Here is a 15,515-nt window from a genome sequence, read left to right as displayed (position 1 = left end):
TTTGTTTTTTTGAGATTAAAATCTCATGCAACCCAGGCTGGCTTCAAACTTGCTATTAGCTGAGGTTGACATTGACATTAGCTGAGGTTCCTGGTCCTCCTCTGCCTCCACCTTCCATGTGCTGGGTTTACAGCTGTGCACCAGCATAGCCTGCCATGCTGCTTGAGTTTGAAATTTCAGTTGCCCTCCGGTTGGTGGCAGGGACCAGTGTGCCGGAGACATGGAGTGCATAGTCTTTGGCAACCAGGCTGTGGGTGCTACCCTCATGTTAATGTCTTCAGTACCTTGCAGGAGCGAAGTCATCCAGGGTGACTTAATCCTGATTGCCTGAGTGACCTGGTCCATCCTTGGCATCTCTGATTGGAGTCCCTCTAGGCAGATTTTTCCACCTGTGGAAGTAGCTCAGAGAAGAATGTTCTGCTGTGACCTTCCTGGGGCTTCTTGTCTAAAGCTTGCCTGCAGAATGCTGGGGAACAGCGGCTTCCTGCCAGGAGAAACTGGGACTGCACTTTATTCCATAATTGAGTAGACAGGATTTACATCATCAGAGTGCCTTGCCTGTCTGACTCCATTTCGTATTATTAAAAACAGAGACTTGGAACTTTTATTTTTTTTTTTTTTATAAAAAATTTATTGAGATGATGTAATTATAGGTTTTTCTTTAAAAATTATTTGCAACTCACTGGCCCTGAGAAAAGGCATTTTTTTGTTTGTTTTTTTTTTCTTTTTTTTTTTGTTACATTCATTTGATTCAGTCCCTTATAAACCCCACACCTCATAAACAAGAGATTAGAAACTAAACAACAACAACAGAAATTCATTCTAGATTCATCTGGCTTGCAGGTGGGTGCAGTCACAAAGAGAAGTCTTCAGAAGAGTGTTCACCTGTGAGGGTGAAAGAGTCGGGGGGGGGGGGGGTTTGAAGTTGTTTAGTGTTGATGTGGATGGGGCCAAAAGAACGCTGGGTGGGTCCTGTGTGCCTTGTGGATAGGCAGGGTTCCAGGGTGTCCCTCTGTGCCCCTGCCCCACTGGGTTTCTTATGCTGTCCAATTTAGGTTTCTGCTCAGAAGAGGAGCAGGCTGAGAATGCACTGGAGCACTAACTAGCACTGAATGACTGGGCAGTGAAAGACACCCTTGGCATCTTTAGTTTCTTTGCTGGGGATGAATCAATTGGGGTTTTAAAGCAGGATGCCTTCTAACTGTATTCTGCCGTTAAGTGCAGACTGGCTGGATCCTGACCCTAACTCTGTCTCTCATGCTGTCTGCTCCCGGGGAAAGTGACATGACCTCGCTCAGGTTTTCATCTGCCAACCACAGTGAATGTGCCAAACTGTGTTTATGGTTGGATCCTGAAGAGTGTGAAAAGACAGAGTGGCCACTCGGTCATTCCAGGGACACCTCACAGTCATCTAGATGTCAGCTTGAGTGACATTCTTATCTGGACAAGGTATTAGTGTAAAAAGCTGCTGGATCAGAGGGCCCTGAATGCACTAGGAAAGAAACCCCTTTTGTTCTTTTCTTATGAGGACCATTTTCTTTCCAAAAAAAAGGGACATCAGCATCAACCCTGCCTTCAAGTGGCACCAGGGCACCTTGGGTCAAAATTATCGGAGGGAAACTACTATCAACACGTAAGCAGCCACCACTGGTTTCTGCTGAAGGAGCTGTGAAGATAGCCTGGCCAAGGACTGAGGACAGAGAATCCCAGGACCTCGGTGGCAATGCCTTTCCTCCCCATGGTAATGCTTTCCTGCAAATTCCTTTCCCGACTCAACCCACGATGGCTGCAGAAGAAGGCCACTAAAAGGAGCTTTTAGATTCCTTCCATCACCTCTTGAACTTAATGTTAAGCTAAGAAGGTCAGCATGGATGGAAAAAAACAAAAACAAAACAAAACCAAACAAAAAAACCAAAAGCAAAAAAAAAAAAAAAAAAAAAAAAAAAACCCGAACAGAACTCCCTTAGGGCTGTGCCCTCTGAGGTCTGATGGGCTAAATCTGAACCTTCTGAGTCTGCAGCCGGAGAGCACTGTACTCCAGAGCACTGTACTCCGGGTGACAGCCCCGGCCATATTTTCTCTCTAAAAGACAAATGAGGACTTTTGCAGTTAAGAGGACCAAAGACATCATTACTGGTAACACCAGGTGTGAAGTAAAGACGGTATTGCCAGGAGCACTTCTAACGTAAGTGGCTGGAGCTGTCATCCAAGACTCCTTAGGGAACAGAGGAATTTCCTTCCACAGTTCATCTGGAAGATTCTTTGGGCAGTTAAGAGACTGGGTTCTACGCATGGGCAAAGTGTCCAGAATGAAGTGTTCTAGTTTCTAGGACCTCAGTGAAAACAAAAACAAAAAGCCCACCCTTTCTCTCTTGCTCGTCAACCCGGTGGCTCACACAACACAACCATTTGGCTTAATCTCCCCATTCGATATAAGGTACCAGTCATTTTAGAGGCCAAGAAAACAAAACAAACAAAAAACCATAAAAAAAGTATCCCCTGACATACTTTCGAGAAACACCTAGCATGTGACTCTCATCGTTACCTGTGCATACTAAAACCAAACCCCTCACCCAGAAAGCTGCTGACCTCTCTGAAGGCAGACGAGGCAGGTACAAGTATGCCACAGTAAGACTAAAGAAGCCAGTCTGTGAGTGGATGTCGGGTGAGTGACATGCCCTGGTACTCCTAGCCTCACTGTGTCCACTTAGGAATAGTTGCAGGGCAGCTCTGGTCTGTCAGCTTCACCTGTATCCTGCTTCTAGTCAGAGACATACCCAGGAGGGCTGGGAGAGGCTCACTCCATGGTGGGAAGAAGACAGGAAGGACAAGGGATGGTTTTGAAAGGCAGGCTTCATTATCTGGAGTTTAAAACAGCGAACTTCAAAGAGTCCATTTAGATGGCTAGAAAAGGAAAAAAGCCAGGCGTGGGGGTACACACCTTTAATCTCAGTGCTTGGGAGGCAGAGGCAGGCAGATTTCTGAGTTCTAGCCTGGTCTAGAGTGGGTTCCAGGGATACACAGAAAAACCCTGTCTCAAAAAACAAACACACAAAAAGGAAAAACCCCACTGAAACAGTCTAAAAATCTGTTATCAAAAATCCTAGGGCTAGCATTACCCTCATCTTGGAAGATACTACTGACCTTATGTCGAGGTGAAAAACAGCCACAGATATGTTCTCCTGAAATACAGCCATGACAGGAGAGAGAGAGGGAAAAAAAAAAAAAAAAGCATGAATCTGAGGAATTTCCTGTCTGCTCTGGTTGTGCAAATACCGGCTGTACCCGAGACTAAATTCCAGGATCCTCCCTTATGTGTGTTCTGTGTTCAGTGAGGACCAAAAGAAAGAAGAAAAAGGCTAGGAGTTGAAGTGGAGGGGGAGTGGGGGGAAATCCCACAAGGGCATGATGTCTTGGGACAGCCTTGATGACCTGTTCTCACTGCAGAGCAGCTAGCTCTCTGTCTAGCTCCTGGACTACCGGGCCTGTGTGGTCTTCTTATAGTTTCCCAATGGGTAGCACTTCTGGGACAATCCCAAACTGCCAGGGCCTTGCAAATCCTGTGGCCACCCTCTGTCATATCGTATGCCCAGTCCTCTCACTGTTCTTTCTAGAACACAGCAGCATTTGGGGGGGGGGGTGTGGCCTCCCTCAGATGGGTGCCCAAGGGGTCTGACTGTCACAGAGCAGGTGGGTCAATGCTTACTTCAGGTGCTAGTGAGGCTAGTTCTGATGAAAGGCCTGTGGAGTGGAACAGCAGGAAGAGAAGGGAGGAGGAGAAGTGGGGGGATAAGTGAGACGAGGTGGAGGGAGATGGAGAGTAGAACTCTTCTTTTTCATTGTTTGAAAGTATCTCTCTCATTTTGTTTTCCTTTCTCATCTTAGACCTGACTTGGACAGGACAAACCAGATCTATCTATGTAGCAGGAAAAAGAGGAACCCAATCCCTTCTGCAAGTTTTCTCTTTCCTGACCAGTTGAGCTGGCCGGACTTGGTGAGATTTGCAACAACAACAAAAAATTAATAATATATATAATAGATATATTTCCATAGGAAAGCAACATGTGATGTCTTCCCTGTATGAATGATGAATAGTCAAACTGCATGTTCTTAAAAAAAACAAAAACAAAAACAAAAACAAAAAAAAAAACAAAACAAAACCAGAAACACCATGAGACTAACAACAGGTGCAGGGTGAGGGTGAGGGTTACAGACAAGAGATCCGATGGAGAAGCAAAACGTGACGTGTGAGTCTCAGGCTTGTGCCCTCCGCCAGAATTCCAGCCCTGCCATTGCTGGGTGGCTTGTCTAAGGTGCTCTGGGTCCCTCTTGATCTGCAGGAGAAGTGTTCCCGCTCTTCCTGGGTGTCTTCCTTTTCAGCCATCCCTAGCTCGCCTGTTCCATCACGCCTCCCGCGGTCCCTGTGAGCAGGTTTCCTCTTGGCCAGCCCACCGGTGAGGCTGTGGTAGGTTCCCTTAACATTCATCCTCTTGATACGTTTGTTCATCCAGCTCCTGAGACTCGAGGTGTTCTAGGCGGTCTGTCCGGCCACTCATGATCTCATCCGGGGTTTTCATGAACCTTTGGACCAGGAAATGAAAGAGTCAAAAGAACCTGTGTTCCCAAAGATGTCCACCCCCACCCCCTTCACTCCATCCCTTAGGGCAACTTACATGGATGTTAGGAGCCCATTGAACCTAGACACCAAGGAAAACAGTGCTTTTTGGTGCTAGGGGTGTCTTATTGCTGGATTGTATAAAGGAACCTGGGTATTGTTTAAGTGTCTGTATTTCTCGGTTTTAAAGACTATGTGTGGTGCGTGCAGGATGCATCTGTGCGTGGGGATTCAGAGCACATCAAGGATGCCATTCTATCACTTCCTCCTTTAGTCTCAGGAGATAGCACCCGCAGATTGGCTGGCAGTCAGCAAGCCCCAGTGACCCACTTGTCTCTACTCTTCACATAGCTCGGCTTATCGGTATGTGCACCCTCTCCACTCCAACCCTTAGAGAAACTTACATGGAAGTTGGGAACATACTCTCATGTGGCATTTTACATGTGTGCTGGAGATTCGAACTCAGTTCCTCACGCTTGCACATCAAGCACTCTTGCCCATGGAACCTTCTCCTCAACCCTTAAGAGTTAGACTTTTACAGGGTCCTACATCCACTCCCATTCCAATCAGAGAGCCCAGAGAACAGTATTCAAAACTTGAATTTAACTCAAAGGGCACTATTAGATGTTGAATGGATACATTTGGTTAACAGGCAGGTTAGGGAAGGAAGTTTCTGGGAATTAGAAAAGCAAGACAAATCCCCTTGTTTCCACTGATCTACCTGAATTGCTAGAAATGACTTCGTGTCCTCCTTCCTTTGTAGCTGGAGCGTACAGCAAGCCTCACATTCTTGATCACTGTGTGTCACTAGGAATAGCGCCATGGTTTGTATGTGCAGGTGGGAAGCCTGGTTGCAAATGCCTTGTCTTCCCTGACAAAGGGCAGGGTTGCAGTGGGGGGTGATGTGACAGTGGGGTGGGGCGATGGTCCAGTGAGGTGGGGGTGGGTTGAGGTGACGGTGATGTGGCGGTGGGATGGGGAGGCGGTGGGGTGTGAGGAGAGCTGAGATTTCTGCAGACTTCACTCTCTCTGCAACTTTTTCCTTTTCCTATGTGTGGCCCATACTGATGAACTACCTTCAAACACCCCTTTCCTGTCACCATTCTGCCGAGTCCGGGATGCAGTCTTTGGGCCGTAAAGCTTTTTGCCAAAGCTCCCAAAGAAGCACTTGCTTTCTGCTGCTTACTTTGTTTACCCACCGCTCCTGTCTGCTAGTCCTCACAGAAACCATGGCTCATGTCTTTCTGCAAACTTTCAGAGCCGTTCTGACCTGAAACCTCTGGACTCCTTCCAGTACTCTAGTGTTTTCCTTTAGGGTGCCCACCAGCAGTCCACACTGTAGTCTACCTACCAAATGTCCTGTTACTACACCAGATTACAAACCTAGTCATTTATATATACACATGTATACATACACATATGTATATATGTGTGTATGTGAGAGTGTGTGTATGTGTGGTGTGTGTGTGTGTATGTATGTATGTATGTATGTATGTATGTTATGAGGCACCATTTTGTACAGTTTGGCTTCCAACACATATTTTCCAGGAAAAGGTTACTACTCTCCTCCTCAAAGCCTCTAACTGGATGTTGGCGAACCTTTCGTGTCTACTGACATTCCTTGCTGCTCATGACTGCTTAGCTCCATGTCACAGCTGATTCTGTCTGTGTTTTGCTATCTTCCCAATAAAACGTCTTCCTCAAAACCCGAATTAGCTAAAGCTCCTCCCAGGCCCAAACTGACCTTTCCTTCAGACTACTTTGCCATAGTAAACTTGAAACCACACCAGGCCACTTGGTCATAAAATGTTTACTGAGATCTTCCCTAAAGTATATACAAAATTAAATAAATAGGAGGCCTCTACCTTCTGAATCGTAAGTCAGAGGAAGACTTCACACATATTATTAAACTATACTAGTCACAATTACTGAAGATGTTTTAAAGACTTTAGTTTATGTATATGTCCAGCATGAGTTTATGTGTGTCATGTGCATGCAGTCACCAGAAGAGACCAGCAGAGGGTATCAGATCCCCATGGCACTGGAGTTACAGATGGTTGTGAGCCATCACGTAGCTGCTGGGAATTGAACCTGGTCCTTTGCAAAAGCAGCAGTCACTCTTAACTGCTGAGCCTGTCTCACCAGCTCCACACATGCTATTCAAAATGAAAGTTATAGTTGTTTGAGGACAAAGGACACTCAGGAGATGGTGGGAGAGGGTGTCTATGTGTGAGTGAGCCGCTGTGGAGGGCCTCAGGAAAGACAGTCAACTTGAGGGGGCCTTGAGGGTGTGCGTATGTGAGAAAGTAAGGGATATACATGTCCGTCATACACATTCCACAACTGTGCTTGTCACAGACTTCAACTCCAGACAGGCTGGTTACAAACCCTGGGAAGCGCAGCTGCCAGGCTTCAGGCCTTCTACACAGAACAGACAGGGATAGTGCTGCCGAGCCAGTAGATGGTACAGCCCAGTAACTGACTTGGATACAGAAAGAATCAAATATCAGTCTAGCTGAAAGATTACTTTGGACGGTACTGGTCAACTGACAAGAACAGAGCTCTGGGTAGAATTTCTCAGCCATGAAGGCCGGCCTTGCAGGAACCACATTTGGAATACTAACGTGATATTTATTTTAGCGGGCATATGATATAAACATCTTTTTGAAATTCCACCAGGGGTTTCATGGTCAAATTTAAGACTCAGGACTGAGGCGACAAACAAGGTTGAGGGTAGTGGGATCCAGTCATCTAGGATAAAAGAATGGGGAGCTGAAAGTTTGGGGTGAAGGATGAAGAAAGGGTGTGAACAGAGCCGGTGGCGGGGAGGGCTCGTCTGTATTTACTTATTCGACTGTTGTGTTTTCATGTGTTTTCTGTTCCTTTTGAAGATCAACGTGACTGTCACTGGTCCTACATCGCTACTCCATCTCAGTGCTACTGTGTGGCTTCTGTGCTCTCCTAATGAGTACCGTCATCACGGTCACCCCGGCTCCTCATACAGTGACATTTCCCCACCTGCACAGATGAGTCTAAATCTGCATCTCCAGCCCCAGCTGTTGCGCTGTCTGTCCTATTTGCCCAAACCTATAACCTAAAGTCCTACTTGCAATCTGGCTTCCTCCTGTCACTTCAGTGACCAGTGGTGTTGGGGCTCTTCCTATGCCACCCTCATTGGCCCTTTAGATCCTTCTTCTCGACTTCTGGAAATCCATGGTAGGTGAAACAGCTGCAACCATTAGCTATGGAGAATTTGGAAGGAGGGAGGGCCCCCGACCTCAGTGGCTGTCATACTTTTCTAACAGTGATGTGTTTGTAAGACATGCAATTCAAGGGGCTCAGTTGGTAAATTGCTTGCCACGCATGAGTTCAGTTTCCACCCACACAGAAGGGGACAGAGTGGTATATGCTTAGTCATCCCAGGTGCTGGGAGCTGGGGACAGGAGATCCCTTGAGCCTCTTAGCCAGTCCTAAGATAGTGAGTCCTAATTTCAAGGCGGAGAGGGCCTGAGAAGTGACATCAGGGTTTGACCTCTGGCTTCCATATGCATATGCACACACATGTATACACACAAGCGAAACAAAATCTTTATGAATTAATGGTCGCTCTTTGATGAGCTGCAATTTGGTATGTCCAACTCCGTGAGACTGTAATTCTCTATTTTATTAAGAAAGTGGCTGTTGCTGACCAAGTACACCCACACAGTGACTCACTGTGGGTCATGACCTGAAGCTTGACAAAGCAGCTTCCAGGTTTGGTGACCTGGAAGTCCCAGCTTAATCCTTCACTTTGCTATTGACAATAGTGATTCTGATTGCTCCGTTTAACTCCACCGGACATCAATGTCAGATAATGCTATTTGACCACTATGTTATTTTAGAGATGAGTCAGATCGTATTTAGCTTTGGCTCTCATACAGGACAGACCTCAGTGAGAAGAATGATCTTTCCCCCTTAAATCCTAACAAACCAGCACCCAGTTTCCAACCAACTTTCCAGTCCAATTGCAGCCTTGGCTCTGAGCCTCAGATCGGCATGTCAGAGCTCCTGACAGTCTCCCTCCTCCCTCTTATGTAAAGAAAATAATGTCCTCCCCAAAGAAGGAAAGGAAAAAGAGGAAGTGCTACCTGAACAAAAGCCTTTGTCCGGGCTCCTTCCTGATAATGTTTAGTTTGTAGTAGTGGCGCAGGGCTCTGGACATTTTCTCATAGGTCATGTTTGTTCTGTTCTGTTTGTTCAAAGAAGGAAGGGAGAGAAAGAGAGAGGGGGGGAAAAAGTACAAAGACACAATGAAATGAACTTCAGAAAAGGCACCAGGCAGCTATTAAAATAAAGGCTGTTGAGTGGCTTCACATGGTCTCACCAGCCTGAGAACGCCACCTACTTGCTGGTCTACTGCCTTCTAGGGACCTTCCTTCTGCTGTCTGCCCTTAAAGCCACTGCGGCCAAGGTCTTCTCCTAAACTGAGCTGCCCTAGTTAGGGCTGGAAGTACTAGCTAACCTAGCCCATCCTATTGCAACTGCCCTCATGCCTTCTCCCGAGACTGCTCTGTGCTTCTTCTATCTCAGGTGGGAGGCCTTCATATTCTGGTTTTGGGGTACAATGACTATTATACACTTGTCTTTAGTTTGTCATTGCTATTGATGAGCAGTGCACAGAAGGTCCCTCAGTGACTTAGGCACCCAAACATCCGTGTAAGGGGCCTTGACATATTTGTCCGTGGCCCTGGACTGGGCTTTCTCAGGCTGCCTTCTTAGGAGGCCCAAGGCCCAAATCTCCTTTTATATCTGTACGTTTGAACTGCCTTCCTTACCATAAAGGACTTTGTTTTGAATTCCACTTCCTCTTCCTCCTTTGGGAACCTGTGGGGGCAGACTTGTTGCAACTCTTGCTTGTAAAGGGGGTGTTTTATAATCAGAACATATTTTCCAAGCAAAAATGGACTTTTGTGAAAAGGGGGTTTCCAACTGGTGGGGACAGAAGTAACACTTCCCAAAGGTCCCCTGTGAGTCATAGACCTCTCACTATTTCTCTATTCCTCAGTACTTAGGGACAACAGGAGTGGCAGATCCAGTTCAAGGGGCGTGGTCAGGGGAAACATTTATAATCAGTCTACAGAACTGAGCTCTGCTGACTTAATGGGCCCCGGACAGAGGTAACACATGAAAAAAAAAAAAGGCATCTTTAATTATTTCCTTCCTTCACAGCTACCTAACTGTTTGCCCAGTGAGGAGAAACCAAAGAATCATGGGCAGACTTTGGAGGCAGAAAAACAATCATCCTCCAATTCAAGGATAAAGACTGTATTTTGGCACCAGCTTCCCCAACAAACATTTGGCCATTTACCTTATGGTTTCCCCAGAGTCGAGCCAGTCCGTTGGGATCCACTATCCGGAATATTTTGGATTCTTTGTCCTCCCATCGGATGAAGTTTTCGTACCGGCTGTCAGAGAGCAACTGATAGACGTAATCCCAAAGCAGTCTACAGTCTACAGAGGAGAGAGGAAAGTGCTGTTGAGGATGTTCTTGTAGAGGCAGTCACGAGATTCAGAAAAAACGGCGGGTAGCCACAGCTTAGGCCTGGTTTTGACTGTCTTATTTCCTTATTTCGTAGATAAAATGGGTCCAGGGAGAGCCTGTGAGCTCCTGCTGACCTTTGACCCAGGGAGGCTTGGTGTTGACAAGGATCAAGGAGGAGATGACTTGTTCAAAGTCATGACAAAACTTGAAGTTGAACCACCCGATCTGAAGGATGAGGCACCAAGCTGTACCAGCAAATGAATAAAGAGGCTTTGACAATGGGCTACAGAGAGGGTAGATGTATAAATGGTAGAAAGAGAATCTGTGTGTGTGTGTGTGTGTGTATGTGTGTGTATGTGTGTGTGTAGGTCAGAGGCTGACATCAAGTGTCTTCATAAATCACTTTCCATCTTAGTTTTGAAATTTCTCTGTGTTAGTGTGTGTGGACGTATCCATATACACTAAAAAGCTAGAGGAGACACTGCTATCATCCTTTATGCGCCTTACTGTCTTGAGACAGAGTCTCTCACTGAACCTGTAGTTCACCGTTTTGGCTAGGCTGGCAGGCCAGAAGCTCTAAGGATCCAACTATATCCACCATCGTCCTAAATCCTGGGGGTTACAGCTGTGCAATGCCATTTTACAGGGCACTGACTTTTGCACAATGGCTTGGGATTCAAACTCATGCTGTCTTGTTTGCATAGGAAGCACTTACCCGCCGAGCCATTGCTCGTTCACCTATTTCTTATTCATTTATAGATATAGTCTCTCACTGAACATGAATCTAGACTGGCTGGCCCTCAGGCTCCAGGCATCCCTCTGTCTCTGTCTCCCTAGAACTGTGTTGTTTACAGATACATACTGCCATTACGTGAGTGCTGGGGGGATCACTATCAGGTCCCCGTGCAAATGTTTACCAACTGACCCACTCCTCGATGCCAGAAAGAAAATCTTGTAGTTCCAATGAGAACAGTATGATTAAAAACAATTAAAAGATTAGAGTTTAAAGATTATTTTGCAGGTGGTGGAAGATGCTGAGGGGATATTGGAGGACGGGGGGAGGCTAAAACGAAAATAGCAAGAAATGAAAAATGATGGGAAATTTAAAACTGTGTGGCTTGGTGACGTTGGCTGTGGGGACTGTGGCTAGCATCTTAAAAAATACAAACGTTCTCATTAAATCATCCTTTGAAGGTATTTCAAGTTGCTTTATCATAATGGAATCACGGTGGAGAGGAACTAACTTCGTGCAAGAATATCATTTCTCATTTGGAGAATTCATACCCGATTATGTGGTCAGACAGCAAACATTCATAAGATGATTTAGTGTCATTCTGCACTGGGCTCAGCCCCGAGTTTTGGCTGTGAATCTTTGGCTTCTGGGTCTGTGCTGTAAAGGTACCTGATTCACCCTCCAGCCCAGACCCATAGGTAAGCAGAGACAGACATGCATCTTCTGGGTATAGCAGATGCTGGATTGACCCCAGGCTCCCTGAATGTTTCTGGGATCCCAGTTGGGGGGTGTTGAGGGGCTAGCCAGATGGCTGGTAACAGAAGACCAATGACTGAATGTACACATTATGTATTTACATGATATGTGTATGCCTGCGAGAGTAAGTGAGTACCACATGTATGCAGGATCCCACAGAGACCAGAAAAGGGCGCTGGATTCCCCAGAACCAGAGGTAGAGAGAGTTGTGAGCTGCCATGTGGGTGCTGGGAACTGTACTTGGGGCCTTCGCAAGAACAGCAAGTGTCCTAGCCAGCCCCCCAGCCCCAGTGAGCGCCTTTATAAAAGGTGTCTGCAAGGGCTCCCTGACACATCTATCTGTGAGGACACAGCAAGAAGATGCTACCTGTGAAAGAGAGGGCACATCCATCAGCAGACCTCAAATATACACTAGTGCAGTGCCCTTCAACCCTGGAGTCTCGTGACATTTCCTTCCTACTTCCTTTTCCCCTTCCCTCCATTCTTCCTTCACTCTTCTCCTGTACTTTCTGTTTATAGACAGAGTTTCAGTATGTAGCCCAGGCTGGCCTCAAACTTGTGGTGACGTACCTGTCTTCACCCTCCAAGTGCTGAGGTGACATCACCACATCTGGCTAATTTCCACTGTTGTGGAGGTCTCCTCATGGCGTTCTGTTTCAGCAGCCTGGGTGGACTAAGACAAGAGCTGTGATTCTCTTGTCCAGCTTTGGTGCCACAATCAAAGGACAGGCACACTTGAGTTTTCTGTAGTCTCACCTGACTAGAAAAACGTCTCCCCAAACCAAGCCCTGTTCACATAAAACATTCAGTGAGGAGAAAATGAGATGTGCACACAGCCCCTGTTCTGCATGCCTGAGTATGTATGCCTATGAGTGCAAACACACATACATGTGGAAGCCAGAAATCAAGGCTAGGTAGCTCTTCAACTGCTACGCACTGTGTTTTTTGAGACAGGGTCTCTCATTGACACCCATTAGTGAAGTCTGACTGGCTCGTAAGTCCCAGGGTCCTCCTGCCTTCCCTTACCCAGTGACAGGGTTACAGGTGAGCACCTCCATGCCTGACTCTAGTGTGTTCACCTTAGTAAGGTTAACACAAGGTAAGCACAGTCCTCCGGGCTTCAGGGCCCCTGCAGAGTTCAGACTTAGGGAGGAGACGGCTCTCCCGACCTCCATTCTCACCTGCACAGGGATTTTTCCATTGCACTTTCTCTCTTTTACTACCATGGCACATCCCAGCTATACAGTGCCCCTTGGATTATTTCTTCAGCTAAGGGCTTACCAAGCCCTGGGGTGTCAGGTGGTCTTTTCAGAGGCCTCAAATTGGGTTCCAGAATGTGACTGTATGATGTGCCCACTGGATGGCGAATGCAGGACAGGGCTTGCCGGAGAACAGACTGTACTTGTAAGCTTCAAGAACATTTGTATATTGCAACATTTTTTCCCCTTTCATAAATTTGAAAGTAACCCCAAACAAGCTCCCAATTGATCACTTTAAATGACATTTAATCCAGCAAAGCCAACATTAGCTGCGTAATAAAAACGTTGACATTCAAGACACACTGAATTACTCAGCCACTAACGGAAGTAGGAAGGGGAATTTCATGGCATAAAGCAGTTGCTTCAAGCTCAGAGTGTAAGTGGCTTTTATAACACTATTGATTTCCCTGTTTCTTTAAAAATTATGCCCAGATGATAAAAATAACTGTCTGACCACATAGCCATGTTCTCTCTTATTTACTAGAGACGTGTAAGCCATCTGAGTTATTTTTCTTTTCAATATTTCTATTAAGTAAAAGGCACAATCTCTTGTTCTCTAGATCTTTTGGACACTATTATCAGAGACCACCTGGAATTTTCTAGCTTTGTCTGACGCCATGTCTGTACAGATGCAATGTTCTTTGATCAATAATAAAAATGATGTAATTCAATAAACAAAATGGACTAAATTCTATTAACAAAGTCCATCCGTCTATAAAGCAACTGAACATGCATGTTTATTTTTTTTAAACTACAAGTTAGTTATTCATTTCAAGTTTGTTTCTCCTCAGGAGACAATGGTGAGTGTAACTGTTAGCTTGACACCATATAGAATCATTAAAGTGATGGGGCTCTGGGAATGTGTGCGTGGGTTATCTTGACTGAGTTAACTGAGATTGGAAGACCTGCCCACTCTGGGTGGTGCTATTCCCTAGATGGGTTTCTGGACTGCATAAGTGGAGAAAGAGCGGAACAGTTAAAATGTATTCATCCCTCTCTGCTTTCTGATTGTAGAGGTAATGGAGCCAGCTGCCTCAAGCTCCTGCTGTCTTGATTTCTCCACTGTGATGGGCTGTACCTTGACTTGTGAGCCAGAATAAACCCTTTCTTTTAAACTGCTTTTGTCAGATTATTTTTTCAGAGCAAAAGGAAAGGAAACTAGGACAAGGGTATTTTCTTCCATATAGGGACATTTGAGTATTTTAAAGAAATGCTCATCACGTGGATCATCTCTTCGAGAGAGGAAGTTTATGGAATGGATTCTCTCAGATAAAGCCACTTTCCAAGTGCAGGAACAGTTTCCCTGTTTCCTGCTGGGTGAGGTACCTGGCTATCTGCCTCTAAGAAGCATTGTAAAAATCCCTTCCTGTGGTTAGGGAGAAGTATTTTCACTCCCACGTCTGTCTCCTACTAGAGACTTATTGTATAAACTCACAGGACAGAGAATATAAAAAAGATGGGCAATTCACACATAACCAATATGACTTCTAAAAAAAAATCCCTGTTAGACACAACCAATCTTTAAAAATTTTGAGTAGGCGGGTCAAATTACAGACAAAGGGAATGTGTAATGATGGAGAACAAAATTTAACGTTCCAGAAAGTCTCTAAGAAAGTTGTTTTTTGTTGTTTTACTTGCTCAAATAGAATTTTAAGTGATGGTCTACGAACCCTGTCTGTACCACAGGCTTAAGTTTACATTACCAATGGGACAAAGTTCAGTGTTCCCTGATTACACTTTTAACATTGGTGACCTCAAAACGGCTATGTTTACTGAAAGCTCAGCACCAGAGCAGGTACAGTAAGAGATAAACCGAGAAGTGATAGCTAGCTTGTGACAGCCGTTGTTCCGAGCTGCGCAGTGATTGTTCCATCTGAGCTGGTGTGTGACAATGTCTGGAGAAACTTCCAGTTATAACAACAGGGGTGGATGGAGGTGCTTTTGGCTAAGACTAGACAGGACAAGTCCCCGTGACAAAGCATCCTTTGGCCTAAATATCAAAGAGTGTGAAATTTGGGGTGCCCTGCTTATAGGAACACAGGTTCACGGCATAAAGGGGAATGTCTGCCATCCAGACACTCTTCCTTCCTCCAGGCTAAGTCAGCTATTGCCCAGAAGTACAGAGTCTATAGATCTGGAACTGCCAACTCTGTGTTGATATGGAGATATGTGTGTACAATGGGCAATTGCTTGTGTTTTGCTGTGGTGGAGGGAAATAGAAACCATGAGTGCACAGTGATATGATGGGGAAGGGTGCGGAGAGGAGAGTTAACAGGAACCACACTGATGCTTCCAGGGCTTGCAAATAAACTGACTCTATCTTGCCATTGGTTAGTTATGCAGCAGGAGGAAGGCAGACACTGGTCTCACGCTCTCACCAAGCGAGATACAGCTTACAACAGGAGGCTAGCAGCACCCCACCACGGCTTTGCTACAGGTAGCTGCAGCCTCTGGATTTATATCCAGGGACAGCTGAGAGGGGGACATGGGGTAACAGGTTATTTTTTAAACACCACCTTGGACATTCCTCCTCTCTGGAGCTCCTTGATTTCACACTGAAAACGGTACAGTGCTTTTGCTAGAATGTGAGAGGTCAGGACCACTGAGAACATTCCAGATGGCGTGAACGGT

At 45.8% G+C, this 15,515-nt stretch overlaps 1 protein-coding gene across 1 annotated transcript in view; it reads right to left on the bottom strand.

Moving 5' to 3' along the window:
• Window positions 1-689: 689 nt before the first annotated feature.
• Window positions 690-15,515, bottom strand: part of Etv6 (ETS variant transcription factor 6) — a 241,685-nt gene continuing 226,859 nt past the window's right edge. The window contains 5 exon segments of the mRNA XM_034512647.2: window positions 690-4,398; window positions 4,401-4,482; window positions 4,485-4,581; window positions 8,743-8,843; window positions 9,963-10,105. Coding sequence (XP_034368538.2) covers window positions 4,208-4,398; window positions 4,401-4,482; window positions 4,485-4,581; window positions 8,743-8,843; window positions 9,963-10,105 — 614 coding nt within the window. The 3' untranslated portion in view covers window positions 690-4,207.

The sequence above is a fragment of the Arvicanthis niloticus genome, chromosome 9 (assembly GCF_011762505.2).
Source record: "Arvicanthis niloticus isolate mArvNil1 chromosome 9, mArvNil1.pat.X, whole genome shotgun sequence".
Classification (NCBI taxonomy): domain Eukaryota; kingdom Metazoa; phylum Chordata; class Mammalia; order Rodentia; family Muridae; genus Arvicanthis; species Arvicanthis niloticus.
Note: the sequence above shows the minus strand (reverse complement) of the source record. Positions and strands in the feature narration are given on the sequence as shown.